General features: G+C 35.5%; 1 protein-coding gene across 1 annotated transcript; it reads right to left on the bottom strand.

Moving 5' to 3' along the window:
* Positions 1-10,194: 10,194 nt before the first annotated feature.
* Positions 10,195-14,832, bottom strand: KCS10 (3-ketoacyl-CoA synthase 10). The gene is made up of 2 exons (XM_089419899.1): positions 14,294-14,832; positions 10,195-11,718 (listed from the first exon to the last, which is right to left on the bottom strand). Exons 1-2 carry the CDS (start codon positions 14,699-14,701, stop codon positions 10,534-10,536), a joined length of 1,593 nt encoding a protein of 530 aa, XP_089276025.1. The 5' UTR covers positions 14,702-14,832; the 3' UTR covers positions 10,195-10,533.
* Between the last annotated feature and the right edge of the window lie 87 nt (positions 14,833-14,919).

Below are 14,919 nucleotides of genomic sequence, written 5' to 3'. Positions count from 1 at the left end.
ATTGACAAATCTAAAGTGAGATGATTTAATTTTCATGAGGTGGGCCATTATGCAACTAATTGTTGATTAAAGAAATCCAAAAAGGGATCCTCCAAAGGATCAGAAGGTGAAGCACTAGCCTCTCGGTTCGAATTGGATTTTACCCTCATCGCATGCATCGTTTCATCGATGGTCGGTTGTGTTTGGTACCTGGAAAGTGGAGCCTCATTCCACATTACCTGCAATAAGAGTTTATTCAGTACCTTGGAGGAGAAAGACCTCAAGATGCGCATAGAGATGGGCGATGATGGAAAGTACCGTATTTCAGGTGAAGGTACAGTTGTGTTTCAAAGGAAGCATGGAGCTCCTCTCACCCTTATTGATGTAAAGTATGTGCTTGGATTAAAGAAAAACTCGGTATCTGTCGTGATGGTGGAAGACAAACGCTATGATGTAGTCTTCAGTGAAGGAAAGGTGTTCCTGAGACACATAGCCACGAGTCAGACCAAGAGGATTGGGATTCGAGTGAAGAATCTCTACAAGATGGAGGTAGATGAATGTGCTGCAATGAGTTCCAAAGCAAAATTGATGCAAAGCCAAAATATTGGTGAGTTATGGCATAGGAGGTTGGGCCACTTGCATCATGGGGCCTTGAAGATAATGCAACAGATTTCTACTGGACTTCCCAAGGGAAATTTGAGCAAGTGGACACATGCAAAGGTTGTACCTTGGGAAAGTATGCAAAGTCTTCCTTTCATGATCGAAACAGTCGAGCTGAAGCAATCTTGGAGCGAGTTCATACAAAGGTGTGTGGACCATTCTCGACAGCCTCCACCGCGAAACAAAGGTATTATGTGATTTTCATTGATATTTTTCTCGTAAATGCTAAATCTATTTCATACAAAAGAAGGATCAAACATTCTCAAAGTTTTGTGAGTTCAAAGCTTTGGTTGAGAAAGAATCAGGAAAGAAGATCAGGGCCTTAAGAAGTGACAATGGTGGAGAGTATGTCTCTCAAGATTTTAAGGACTTTTGTGCGGCGAAAGGAATTAAACAGGAGTTGACGACACCCCATTACCCACAACAGAATGGAGTGGCCAAAAGGAAGAACAGAACATTTGTGGGGGCAGCTCAGGCGATGCTGCATGACCAAGGCCTACCACTTCATTTGTGGGCTGAAGCATGCAAAATAGCGGTCTATTTGCAGAATAAAAGCCCGCATCACATACTTGGGATGAAGACACCAGAGGAAGCTTTCTCCGGGAAGAGACCAGATGTGAGTCACTTCAGGATCTTTGGCTCATTGGTATTTTTCCATGTGACCAAGGATGCCCGGAAGAAGCTTGAGCTGACAGCGAAGTTGGGGATACTTGTGGGGTACACTAACACACCCCACAACTATCGGGTGTACTTGCCTACCAGTCGGAGGACAGTGGTTCGCAGAGATCTTAAGTTTGATGCACAGAAGGCCATGCAAGTTTCCCTTGAGAGGGAGCTCCAACTACAGGCTATGGAGGAACTTTTGGTTCCTAAGGAGGAGGAGCCTCAGACTGATGTGGAGCAGTCACATGCAGAGGTTCCAGGAGTGGAGCCGTCCACTCAAGTAGAGTCTTCCAGAGATGGGTGGAAGCATATGAGAGAAGCTGACATATTATTGTCAGATGCGAGAGAGAATGAGGGAGAACCATCTTCTTAGCGTAGCGTAGACAGAAGAGGTCACATGATAAGTACACTGGATACATGGCCCTTGTTGGGGAATGTGTTGAGACTGAGCCATCTTCCTTTGAGGAAGCACTGCAGCAGTGGATTTGCATTGATGCTATGGTGGAGTATGACTCCATAGTTCATAACAGTGTTTGGGATGTGGTTCCAAAACCGGAGAACAAGTCAGTTGTGAGTTCCCATTGGTTTTACAGGGTAAAGCAAGCTGTTGACGGTAGTGTGGAGAAACATAAGGCAAGGTTTGTTGCCCGTGGTTTCTCATAGGTCGAGGGGATCGACTATGATGAGACTTTTTCTCCTGTAGTGAGGCACTCATCTATCAGATCGAGGTTGGCACTATCAGCACAGATGGGTTGGAAGATCCATCAGATGGATGTGAAGATTGTCTTCCTCAATGGAAAGATTGAGGAAGAGGTGTACATAGAGCAGCCGAAAGGTTTTGAGACCTTTGATCGTGAGTCGCATGTGTGCCGACTCAAAAAAGCTTTGTACGGGCTAAAGCAAGCACCTCGTGCTTGGTACACCAGAATTGACAACTACTTCACCGGGTTGGGCTTCACAAAGAGTGAAACGGATGCGAACCTATACCAAATCATGGTGGAAGGTAAGCATTTGATCATTTTTCTTTATGTTGATGATCTGATATTGACGAGTGATGATTAGTTGATCATGTCTTGCAAGGAGGACCTTGCAAGAGAATTCGAGATGAAAGACATGGGTCTCATGCACTGCTTTCTAGGCATGGAAGTGTGGCAGAAGGATGGGGATTTGTTTGTCTCAAGGCAAGTATGCCAATGAGATACTCAGGAGATTCCACATGGAGAAGAGCAAGCGCATGTAGACTCCTCTAGCAGGTAACTAGAGGAAGAAGGACGCTACTTCAGGAGAAGTAGTAGAAGCAACTGTGTATCGGCAGCTTGTGGGTTCACTAATGTACTTAGTGAACACACAACCAGATTTGTGCTATGTGGTGAACCAGCTGAGTCAAGCTATGGTTCAGCCTACCAAGTTGTTTTGGAAGGCCGCTAAGCATGATTTGAGATACCTCAGAGGCACATCTCAATATGGATTATGGTACAGACGGTCAGAAGGAGTGAAGCTACAGGACTTCACAGTGCAGATTGGGTAGGGATTCCATCAGATCGGAAGAGCACATCAGGAGGAATTTTCAACCTTGGTTCAGCTGCAATTTCTTGGTACAACAAGAAACAAAGGTCAGTTGCACTCAGCTCAGCAGAAGCTGAATACATGGCTGCAAGTCAGGTAGCATGTGAGGCCATTTGGATGCGGAAAATTCTAGTTGGTTTGTTTGAACAGAGGATGGATCCAACTGTGATCTATTGTGATAATCAGAGTTGTATTAGACTCTCTGAGAATCTAGTATTTCATGACAAGTCCAAGCATATCAACATTCAGTATCATCATCTCAGAGGTTGTGTGGCGAGGAGGATCATGTTGTTGCAGTATATTTCGACCGAGGAGCAAGATGCTGACATTTTGACTAAGGCATTGTCAAAGTGTAAATTCAAATTCCATAGAGACAGGATCGGGGTAGCAGATAATCCCTTTCTTGTTGAGAGGGAATGTTGAAAATAGCAACAAGAAATGCTAAAAATAACATTGCTATAGACAAAATTTCAAGATATTCCAATTTTAATTTGTCCTTGAATTAAAATTGAGAATTAAAATTCGAATTTAGTCTCACCAGCGATTTGAAAAATAAATAATTAATTAATCATGAGTTAATTAGATGGGGAAATTCAAACATGAAGTCTTTGTGAAGTCATGCAACAGTTATCCCTTTGATTAAGGAAGTTATCCCTTAATTAAAGAGATAAGGATGAGTTGTAATTAGTTAGCTTAGTTAACTGAGTTAGGTCCAGTTAGATTAGTTCCAAACAGTGTGTGGAACTGATTGTGAGTTCAGTCAGTTAATGCATGCATGCATGAAACTAGTGTACTCTAGATAACTGAATATTCTCTCATAAATAACTCATGCATGTCAGTTCAGACAAAGGCCCAGTTGAGATTTAAGGCAGGGACAGTGTACTATCAGTTGCTAGAATTTTCCTATAAGAAAATATCTTGCATGCAGAAGGAATTCATTCCTTGAGATTTGCGCAGTTTTACAGTGTGTTGGAGCAGTGTGAGATCAGTGTCACACAAGGTTACAGCAGGAACACCCAGGGAAAACAGCGCAAGGAAATAGGAGGCTTAGAGGACAGAGGGAAAGGCATATGAGTTGTCTAGTCTGTCTATGAGCAATGAGGGATTTTACTGAGAACTGGATAGTTGTGAGAGCTAAAGCTTTGTGTAATTCTGAGATATTTCCACTTGTATGATAATATACATAGTGAGGTTTTTAGTTGAGGCTTTCCCCAGAGTATTCTTTTCTATTTCATGTGTGATTGATTCTTCTTCTCGGTTATATGTGTTCTGTTTTATCTTGCTCAAATCAATTAAGCTTCCGCAAGTTTGATGGTAGAAGTAGATTAAATATTTTGCTTTAGTACATTTGCATAATCAGATTAATCTATTGTGAGAATTTCTACAACATGATGTGAAAACCTAGTGAGCGTGAATTCAACTCCATGGTCAATTTACGTGACCCAAGAAGGTTTGTTGTTAAAAGATAGTAAGCTTTGTATTCCTAAATGTTCCATGAGGGACAACTTGATCAAAGAGAAGCATAGTGGAGGATTGGTTGGACATTTTGGAGTTGTTAAAACTTTTCTTGTACTAAATTATTTTTATTATTGGCCAAGTATACAAGCTATTGTGAAAAGATTTGTGCAAAAAATGTAGAGTATGTTAGCAAACAAAGGGTATGAGTGAGAATGTAGGATTGTATAAACCATTTCCAATTACCAATAGGCCTTAGGATTCTGTTAGCATGAACTTTGTTATGGGTTTACCTCGGACATAGAGAGGTAACAATTCCATTTTTATAATTATGGATATGTTTTCCAAAATGGCACATTTTATTGCTTGTACAAAAACTACTAATGCAGCTAATGCGGAAAATTTATTCTTTAAAGAAATTGTAAGGTTGCATCGAAATCCCAAAACCATTGTATCATATAGGTATACAAGTTTCATGGGCCACTTTTGGAGAACTTTATGGAAGAAAATAGGCACTAGTTTAAACTTCAATTCAACTTATCACCCCCAAACAGATGAATAGACAAAGGTGGTGAATAAAAGTCTCAGGTACATTCTGATATGTTTGATGAACGAACATCCCAAGCAATGGTATCAAATACTTGCTCAAGCTAAGTTTTCCTACAATGAATCACCTAATAGGACTACAGGGATGAGCCCATTCCGAATATTTTATGGAATGCACCCTATGGGAGTGTATGAATTAAGGAATTTGGGAAAGGAGCTCAAAATTCAAGAAGGTGAGGATTTTGCAATAAGTATGCAAGAGTTACGGGAAAGAGTCAAGCATCAATTGCAGGAAAATGACAACAAGTACAAATAATGAGTAGATGTGAAAAGAAGACCACTGAATTTTGAGGTTGGTGACCTAGTGATGGAATATTTGAGGAAGGAAAGGTTTCTTGTGGGAACATAAAACAATCAAGCTCAAGAAAGTTGTTCCATGTAAAATTCTAAGGAATTTTTCTTCCAATGCCTATGAATTAGAACTTCCTCAAGGCATTGGAATATCATCAATTTTCAATGTAGCAAACCTATAATATCCATTGAATATTATCAGTGAAGAAGCAGTACATGTAACTATTGTGGTAACTTTGGACACCATGCCTATGAATGTAGGAAAAAAAAATCTAATGAGTCCACATATAGAAGAGAAAAATGCAACTTTGTTGATAGATAGGCAGAGCTTAGTGATGACCTCAAAAACCTAAAGTCATTTATTTCATATGAAACCCTATCTACGAAAAGATATGATTGTAATGTATGGTTCATTAATTAAGGGGCATCTATTAATATTACTAGTAATAGATATTAGTTTAGAACTTATTGTGAGAATACTAATGGCACTATGATCTATCTAGATGATGAGTTATGTTATGAAATAAAAGGATATGGTTATGTATAAGTTAATTTATCTAATATTCATGTGAAACAAATAAAAAATATGTTGTATGTATTAAGAAGACTTATTCTCAATTTTAATAATTACAAAGATGTCTAAAAGTTGAATTTGTGAAGTGAAGTGGTCATGTGAAGACGTAAGATCACTACAAAGTCATAGTATAAGGAATGAGAATGGGAGGTCTATATAAACTTTGATGTTACTATATATATATATATATATATATATATATATATATATATATATATATTTCGAGGAAATATCCAAGCAAATCCACCCAAAGGAATCACATCTATCAGCTTATTAGCAGAGCCTAACCCTAGGGGCATCGAGGAGAATTGACCCCACAACCTCCCATTAGTGAAGTGATTTAGTGATAAGAACTCGACCAATTAAACTAACCCTCAAGGTTATATATATATATATATATATATATGAGAAAGAGAGGGAGATTTCCTCAAATTAGTGCATGCTAATGTGTGTGAGACATTGTAAATTGATTCACTTAGGGGAATCTCATATTTTCCCATATTTTATCTATAACCAGCCATGGGCTTCCACTAGAATGGTTCATTACAAGAGATCCTATGAAAGTGATAAAATAGTTACTATTAATGTTAATTCCCTTTAAATCTTATATTCTTTACTCACTGTTTTTATGTTTAAAAAACAAATTAGTTGAAATCCATGAAATATATAATAGAAAGAAATATACACAGTAGTTACAAATTTTTCCATGGTAAACCTTCACAAGAGAAAACCCAACTAAAAAGTGAAGCTACTTTGTTCTCTTTTCTCCAATGTGGAAATTTGAAAATACAAAAGAAGAGTTACCCTCTATGGAGTTATCTCAGAAACCTATTTCTTGTAATGCCACTACAAAACCTAATCCCCTTTGTTCTTCTCTTGAACTTCCCACTCCCGGTTTCTCTACTCAATTATGGAACATAATACAATGTCTCCACTCCTTCTAGAGGTTTGATATTAAATAGCCTAATAGCCAACTATGGGGTAAGATTTCACTGTACCAACCCTCAATTAAAGTTACAATTTTGGAACTTCTATAGTATTCTTGAAAGTCCACAAGTGGCAAACCCAATATGCATGAGTAACAAGAGTCAATGTGGCACCCTCTCATATCATGGTGCTCAACATGGTAGGTCATCTTGTAAGAGGCATTAACTTATGCATATGAACTCCACTAGACATGATTCTTACACCATTGGAAAGTTCTCTAGTGTAGATTAGCATCCTAAGTTCCAACACTAAGGAGGGAAATTTTGTACCTACAAAAATATCATTTAGTGCCTTAAAATGGCTCTGAGAGCTTTCAAACCCTAATTCTCCAAATTAGGACCTACCATTAAAATGACCCTACAACTTGACTCCTCCAATTTTTACCACTCTAAAAGCATCAATATAGATGAAAAATAATATAATGATCCAATTCGAATAAATATTCCTTGATAATAGAACAACGATTTATTTCATTAAAAAAAGTGATGGTTTTTACTATATCAAAAAGTATATAAATTCAATTGAAATGTAGAAAAGTAAACATGTAAAAAAAATAGATCAAATCAAGGGGGACAATACACTTCAAAATAATATGTTAAGTATTGCAAAGGTGATGAAATTCAGAAACAGTGTATAATTCCACATACCCCTCAACTAAATGATTTGGCTAAGAGGAATAAGAAAGCAATAATTGAATGTTCCAAAAGCATGCTCAAAAGTAAGAAACTCCCTATTAGTTTGTAGGTAAAGTTGTAAGTACAGCTATTTATTTACAAAATAATAGTCCACCCAAGCTTTTAGAGAATAAAACTCCATATGAAGCTTTGAATGGACATAAGTCAATGGTCGATAATTTGAGAGTTTTTGGGAGCAAAGCACTTTTCCATGGTCCAAACAAAAATAAAAAGAAATTTTATAAAAATCTGTAAATAAATTTGCATTGGTTATTGTGCAAACCGTAAGGCTTACAAAATGTATAATACTTTTACTAATGAAGCCTTTTTGTAAGTAGGTATGTCATATTTTGGGAGTAAGCAAGCGATATTCAAGAAGAAAACAAGAAGATGTATGAAAACTTCCTCAAGAAGGCATTGAAAGTGCAAAAGTACATGAAATTGAATATCAACAAGATGGTGTCAAAATTTGATTTAGCATTGAAACCACAAGTAATGGGAGTACACCAAGAAATAGAGCAGAACTTTGCCAAGCAATGAAGCGCTAAGATAATCAATAAGGGAAATGGAGACATCAATGAAGTATAAAGTTTACACTTTAATATCCAAGGTTACAAGTTTTTATGAACCTTGACATTTTTTAAAAAGCAAGAGGAATATAATTCCAAAGTGAAAAATAACAATTGGAAACAAACTAAACTACGTAAAAATAAAGTTCCTAGAAGCTCAAGCCGTTGTGCAAGTCTAAATTCAATAATAACCATAGCATAGACAAATTTATAGGTAGATTAATGGCATAAGAGTTCACCAAAAAATAGATTGCTAAAACACAAATTTTGCACTTCTAGTGGAATTGAACATCAGAACACTTATGAATGCACTTGCTACCAAACATAATTTGGGCATAACATCATATTGATGTAAAGAACCATCACATATTTGAATGATGAATTAAAATAAGTGCATCTCTTTCAATTAAAAAGATTTGTAATACAGGGACAAAAACATCTTGTATGCAAGTTAGAGAAGGCACTTTATGGTATCAAACAAGGTTCGAGAGCATGGAATGAGAAACTGATAAATTCTTTCATCAAGAATGCATGAAAAGTAAGAGTGATCCAAACATTTGCATTAAGAAAACGAATTGCATTGATTTCATTGTTGACATTTTAGAGTGATCCAAACATTTGCATTAAGAAAATGAATTGCATTGATTTCATTGTGTTGACATTTTAATCATAACGAGTGTCATAGGTTGGATTGAATAAATCAAAAAATAATTATAATATGAATTATATATATATATATATATATATATATATATATATATATAATTGTTCAACCATTCAGGGGTAGAAGGAAGATGATAAGACTTTGATCACTAAAAGTGAGCATGCAAAAGAGTTTCTCCACTAAAACAAAATGCTAAGTTTTATATTGATGATAATACAAAAGAAGTAAATGCTACTTTGTGTAGGATCATTGTTGGGGAGCTTAAGCTACTCAACCAAAAGACCAATATTACATAATTTAGTCAACATACATAGACAGTTCATTGTTAAGATACATGAAGGTCATTGGAAAGCAACTAAGAGAATATGTCTATACTTAAAGGGAACTACTGATTTTCATATTGAATACACTAATAATTGGAATGTTAATTGGTTAGATTTTTCAACTTTGATTGGTGATCTACATCATAGAAAATCAACTATTGGATATGCATTCAATATATAATCCAACATTGTGTCTAAGCAAGAAGAAATAGCCCAATGTTTCGTTGTTCTCTATTTAAGTTGATTACAAAGAATTGTACAAAGTAGTTTTGCTAAGCTCTATTCTTGAAGATATAAAAGAAAGATGAGGAGTACCTACATCTATCAAGTGCCACAATCAAAGAACAATGATCTTATAGATTGTTCGAGCACTAGTATCAAGAGTTTGAATTCCTTAAAAAATGGCAATGTCCAAAGATAGAATCTAACCAGCAAAATGTTCATCACAAAGTGGTTTTCCCATCAAATCCTATCAAAAAAGTTCCATCACCATCATCATTCTCCTTTAAAAATGTCATAATGACCACTACTCCTGTTGAAACCAATAATTTTGACCGGAAATCTAACCTTAAAATTCAATCAAATTCAATTATATATGAGCATTCAAATTATAAATACATAATAAAACATTTTAAAATAATAATAATAATTTAAAAAACATGTAAAAAAATAACATAACCAAAGCGATGCCCTCAGTGAAGTGTTTTCTTTACCTAGGCGTGACAAATAAAACCAATGCCCTCTCTTGATACTCTTGATTGCACGCCTCGGCATAACAAGTGAAATGCTCACTTCGCTTAAAACAAGTAAAGTGTTAAATTTAACAAGGTTAACATTGTTAAGAATAAGAATTTGATTAATTTATTATTTATAAATGTAAGAGAATTATTTTATCACAAATTTAATCATTAACATATTTATTAAGTAAATTAAACTTTCATGTTATAAACCATTAAAATAAATAAAACTGGCCAATATCTATATATACTTAATCTAACTATATAGAAATAAAAAATTAATAATATTAATAATAATACAAAATAATAATAATATATATAATGAAATATATTACATTTCATAATAATATATATAATGAAACATATTACATTTCAATTTAATCATAAGCCAGGCTAACGAATTCCAGTCTGCAGCTGAATTCTCGAGAGCACCAGGTGTATCTAGATAGTCACAAAAGCAGTTAAATTGGATGGATGGAATTTCAAGTTTGAACTGATACACAGACCTCAGACCAAAGTCTTGATCTTAATCTAGTTACAGTCTTATAAAAATCAGATTCTTCAATCTTAGTCTAGTTACGGTTATATATAAAAATGCAGCAAACACAATCTTCAAAGAAAAAGCACAAACAACATAACTGTTTTGTCCAAATTTTTTGAGCAGCACCCAATGCAGTACATGTCTCTGCGCCACAATAAAAACAAACAAGAGAGAATTAAACACAAATTACTGTTATCCCACATACTTTGATGGAGGATCTGACCTGCCCTGTTCCATTTTTTCCTCACACCTTCTGGACATCGGGGATCTCCACAGGGTACCTATCAACGCAGTCCAGCCATGGATTCTTTGTGGATCGTTTCACAGTCCTCAGAGTCTTCCACACAGCACTGTTGCACTTGAATCCCGACCCAAATGCAATCTGCCATACCCTGTCTCCCTTCTTGATCTGATGCTTGGCTTCCATGTAGGCCAGCTCATACCACAGCGAGCTGCTTGAAGTATTCCCAAACCTGTGCAGAGTCATCCTGGATGGCTCCATGTGCTTGTTGGTGAGCCCCAAATTGTTCTGCAACTCGTCCAGAATAGTCTTCCCACCGGCATGGATGCAGAAATGCTCGAAGGCGAGCTTGAAATCGGGTATGTAGGGTTTGACATGATCCATTTTTAGGACCTTTCTGCCTATAAGTGTGGCAAGAAATAGTAGCTGTTCAGACAGGGGCAGAACCAGGGGTCCTAAGGTTGTGATATTGGCCTTCAGGGCATGGCCCCCAATTTCTAGCAGGTCTCTGGAAACTGACAAACCCTTCTTGCGTTTATCATCTTCTTGCTGATACACACAGCGGAAGCTTCTGTCATCGGCCCCCTTATGAGTTCTGACAATGTGTGACAGGCTGTATTTTGCTCTCCTGCGGTCCCTTCTCTTGTTGGATAACAGAATTGCTGCTCCCCCCATGCGAAAGAAGCAATTGGGCATGAGCATGGAGCGTTCTGCCCCTGTGTACCAGTTGAATGTGATCATCTCTGTGCTCACCACAACGGCATGGCTGTTGGGATGGGCTTGCAGCATATCTCGTGCCAGGTCCAGAGATATAATCCCTGCACTGCACCCCATGCCTCCCAGGTTGAAGCTCAGGATGTTGCCCCTCATCTTGTAGTGGTTTATGATCATTGCTGACAGAGAGGGCGTGGGGTTGAACAGGCTGCAATTCACGACCAGGATTCCAATGTCCTTGGGCCGAACTTTGCATTTCTCGAATAACTCGTCCAGGGCGCCAAACAACACCATTTCTGCTTCGGCTCTGCCCTCCTTCATTGTGGAGCACAGTCCCGGGTTCATTACTGCTTTGGGCAAGTAGGTTTCGTCGCCCAGACCAGATCTTTCCAGGATTCTCTTCTGAAACTCCAGGCTGGCATCGTCGAAGTTCCCGGACTTCTTGGCAAGGGATATGAAATCCTCTTTGGAGATCTGGTTACATACGAGCAATGCTCAAAAAATTAAAAAATTCAGTGGGCTGCATGTGATGCTTTACTGTTTCATATATATCATTAAATAGACCAGCAAGCTGCATGCGATGCTGTATTGTTTGTGTGATGCTGTGTTTTTCATATATTTTGGCCTTATGATTAACCATATTTGTTGGTTTGAAAGGATTCTATCTAAAAACTTTGTTTAATTTATTATGGATCACAATAGTTTGCTTGAATACAGGGAAAAAAAATATAAACATATTTATAGATTTATATAAACAAATTCAAAAATTTATACTTAAGAATGCAGGATTCAGCGCTGTGTTTTTCATAGATATAAATATAATTTTAAATAACGTTATTTGTGTAGTTTTATATGTAGGGTCAACCTGTTTCTAACTTTTATCTAGATTTATCATCAAAACAAAAAGGAGAAGTAACATCAACATAAAAATGAGAAACAAGATCAACAGACTATATCAGAGAAAAAATATATATAAATAAAAAATATATACTAAAAAATAAAAATCAATTTATTTATTGTTATTTTTAAATTTATTTAAATTAAATAATAATAAAAAATTAAAATTATATTTTTAAAATATTGATTTTTTAAAAATTCAAAATTTATAAAATTGAAAAATTAAAAAAAAATCTATAAAAATCAAAATAAATAAAAATTTAAATGTCTAAGAAAACAAAGCATATACAAAATTTTAAACAATTAAATCTGTGAAACCAAACACATTTAAAATTAAATGATTAAAATAATATCAAATTTAAGAAATTTGATGACGTCCCATAATTGAAAAAACCCAATTTATTATCTCAAAAATCTATATATAAAATAAATCTGATTTAATTTTCAAAATAATATGTTTTAAGTATAAAACCCAATTTAATATCTCAAAAATCTATATATAAAATAAATCTGATTTAGTTTTCAAAATAATATATTTTAAATATAAGAAATTAAATTAAATTAAAACAAAAAATAATATTTTATATTTATTTTTTTACTTTAAAAATTATATAAATATCATATTAATAATTAAATTAAAAATGATTTTTTTTTAAATTGTATAAAATAATTGTTTAAATTAATATAATATTATATTTCAAAAATTATATTGGTTATAAAGATATTACTTTTATATTTTTATACATAAAAGTTCATAAAAAATAATAATATTTTATTTATCTATTTAAAAATATTTTTGATTAAATAATTTTTCAAATTAATCACATTATAAAAATATAAAATATAAATATAATATTAATATAAATAAAATACTTTTATTAATAAGACCAATTTCCCATATTAAACATTTTTATTATATGATAAATACTTGACATTGCCTTTGTCCGAGAAGAGCCTAAAACTTGCTATCATAAATGTGTATAAAATATCTATATTATTACCCAAACCACCCTTACTCTATTTTAATCTACTTGTTTATTGAAGAGTTAACACAATAATCTGCATTCAACTCAGCTTGTTTAAGGGGTGGAAATGTCAAGGTATGCATTAAGTTTATAACAACCCTAATTTAAAGCCAGTTGAGCACATAGCTGTTCTGAAGCCTCCCTGTATATTACATTCTAAACCTGCTTGTTTAAATCAATAATCTAGCTACAAGTTTTAAAACATTGTACTCTGAATCTTATAATGTCAAAGCTATTTCCAGGTTTAAACTTTCCAAACCATCTACAAGTATTTGATGGCTGAGCATAGATCCATGTCAAGGTTCCATTATGTGATAAAAATCTCTAGGTTCATGAAAAACCTTGTCTTTTATCTCAGATCTCTAAGGGTTATGGAGAACCCTCCACAAAGACAATCTCCTAACAATATTGTGAGGTTTGAATTGCATATCTAAAATATTTTAATGGATCTATGAGGTTTGCATTGCATATTTAAAATATTTGAAGGGATAGGAGTAAAGTCACACAGTTGTCAAAGGCATAAAAGGTTGACTTTTTATCTCAGATCTCTAAGGGTTAAGGGTTGTGGAGCACATTGTATAAGGACAATTTTAGGATAATGTCCTGACAATGTTGTAATGTTGTGAGATTTGAATTGTATATTTAAAACATTTTAATGGATATGAGCGAAGTCAACAGTTGTTAAAGGCACATAAGGTTGACTTTTTATCGGAGATCTCTAAGGGGTTGTGGAGCACTTTAGCAAAGATAAATTGACCAACAGTTCACTACAATCTCCATAAAAATCACTACAATCTCCATAAAAATCAATGAACTCAAGGCATATCTGGCCATAAAAACCAGCAAACTCATATCTAGCCATAAAAACCATCAAACTCAAGGCATATCTCTCAAAGCATATCTGGTCTTAAAATTCCCTCTGTTAAACATCTGGTATAGAACAAAATGAAACCTTCAAAGAAATAGCTAAAACTTAAGAATACACCATGCTCAGCAAAACCAGTCAAAGCCCACTTCATAGAAACTGAAACCAAGTGCACTACCATAACCATTCTGGTAAGGAGAAATCAATAGGCAGATCTGAACACACAGAACCAATCACTGTAGACTCGTTAAGAAAGACTTACCTTAAGCTCATCCGATGGTTTGAAACAAGCAAAGTCCACCAGATAAACGGAACGAGGCTGCGACATGAAATAGAGGCACAGCATGAACACTGTTGCCCCAGAGAACGTGAGCATGGTGGTCACATCAAAGTGGGGTTGCTCCCACAACCTCCATAGATCTTGCTGGCTCAAGCTACCAATCTCTGCACTGAAGGCCAGCAGCAGAACAGGCACTGAGAAGAGATAAACAGCATGGCTGATCAAATAATGGTATCCCAGCTTCACATACTTCAAATTCACAGACTGTAGAAAGTCAGGAAGCCGTCTCCTGACTCTAACAGAAAATGTCAAGGATCCAGCATTTGGGCCTGATTCCTGCACTCCCTGGTTCACAATCTCAGTAGACAAAAAGGCCTGCTCCTTGGCCATCTGCTCCACCAAAAAATTACCCAAATTTCACAGCACAAAGAGCTCCAGCTTCTGGCTGGTTTCAGAGAATCATAACACTTTCCAAGCCCGTCAAACAATAGCTCCCGGTTCCTCATGCAAGGAAGGTGCGACTTCATGATATATGCTGTAAAGTCTAAGTGACAGAACCATAATCATTAATTTTCACACCAAATGCCCTGTTTTCATTAAATGCCTGA

Source organism: Pinus tabuliformis, chromosome 4_1, assembly GCF_031772625.1.
Source record: "Pinus tabuliformis cultivar Carrire ecotype Pingquan chromosome 4_1, CPIR1, whole genome shotgun sequence".
In the NCBI taxonomy this organism is placed as follows: Eukaryota; Viridiplantae; Streptophyta; class Pinopsida; order Pinales; family Pinaceae; genus Pinus; species Pinus tabuliformis.
Note: the sequence above shows the minus strand (reverse complement) of the source record. Positions and strands in the feature narration are given on the sequence as shown.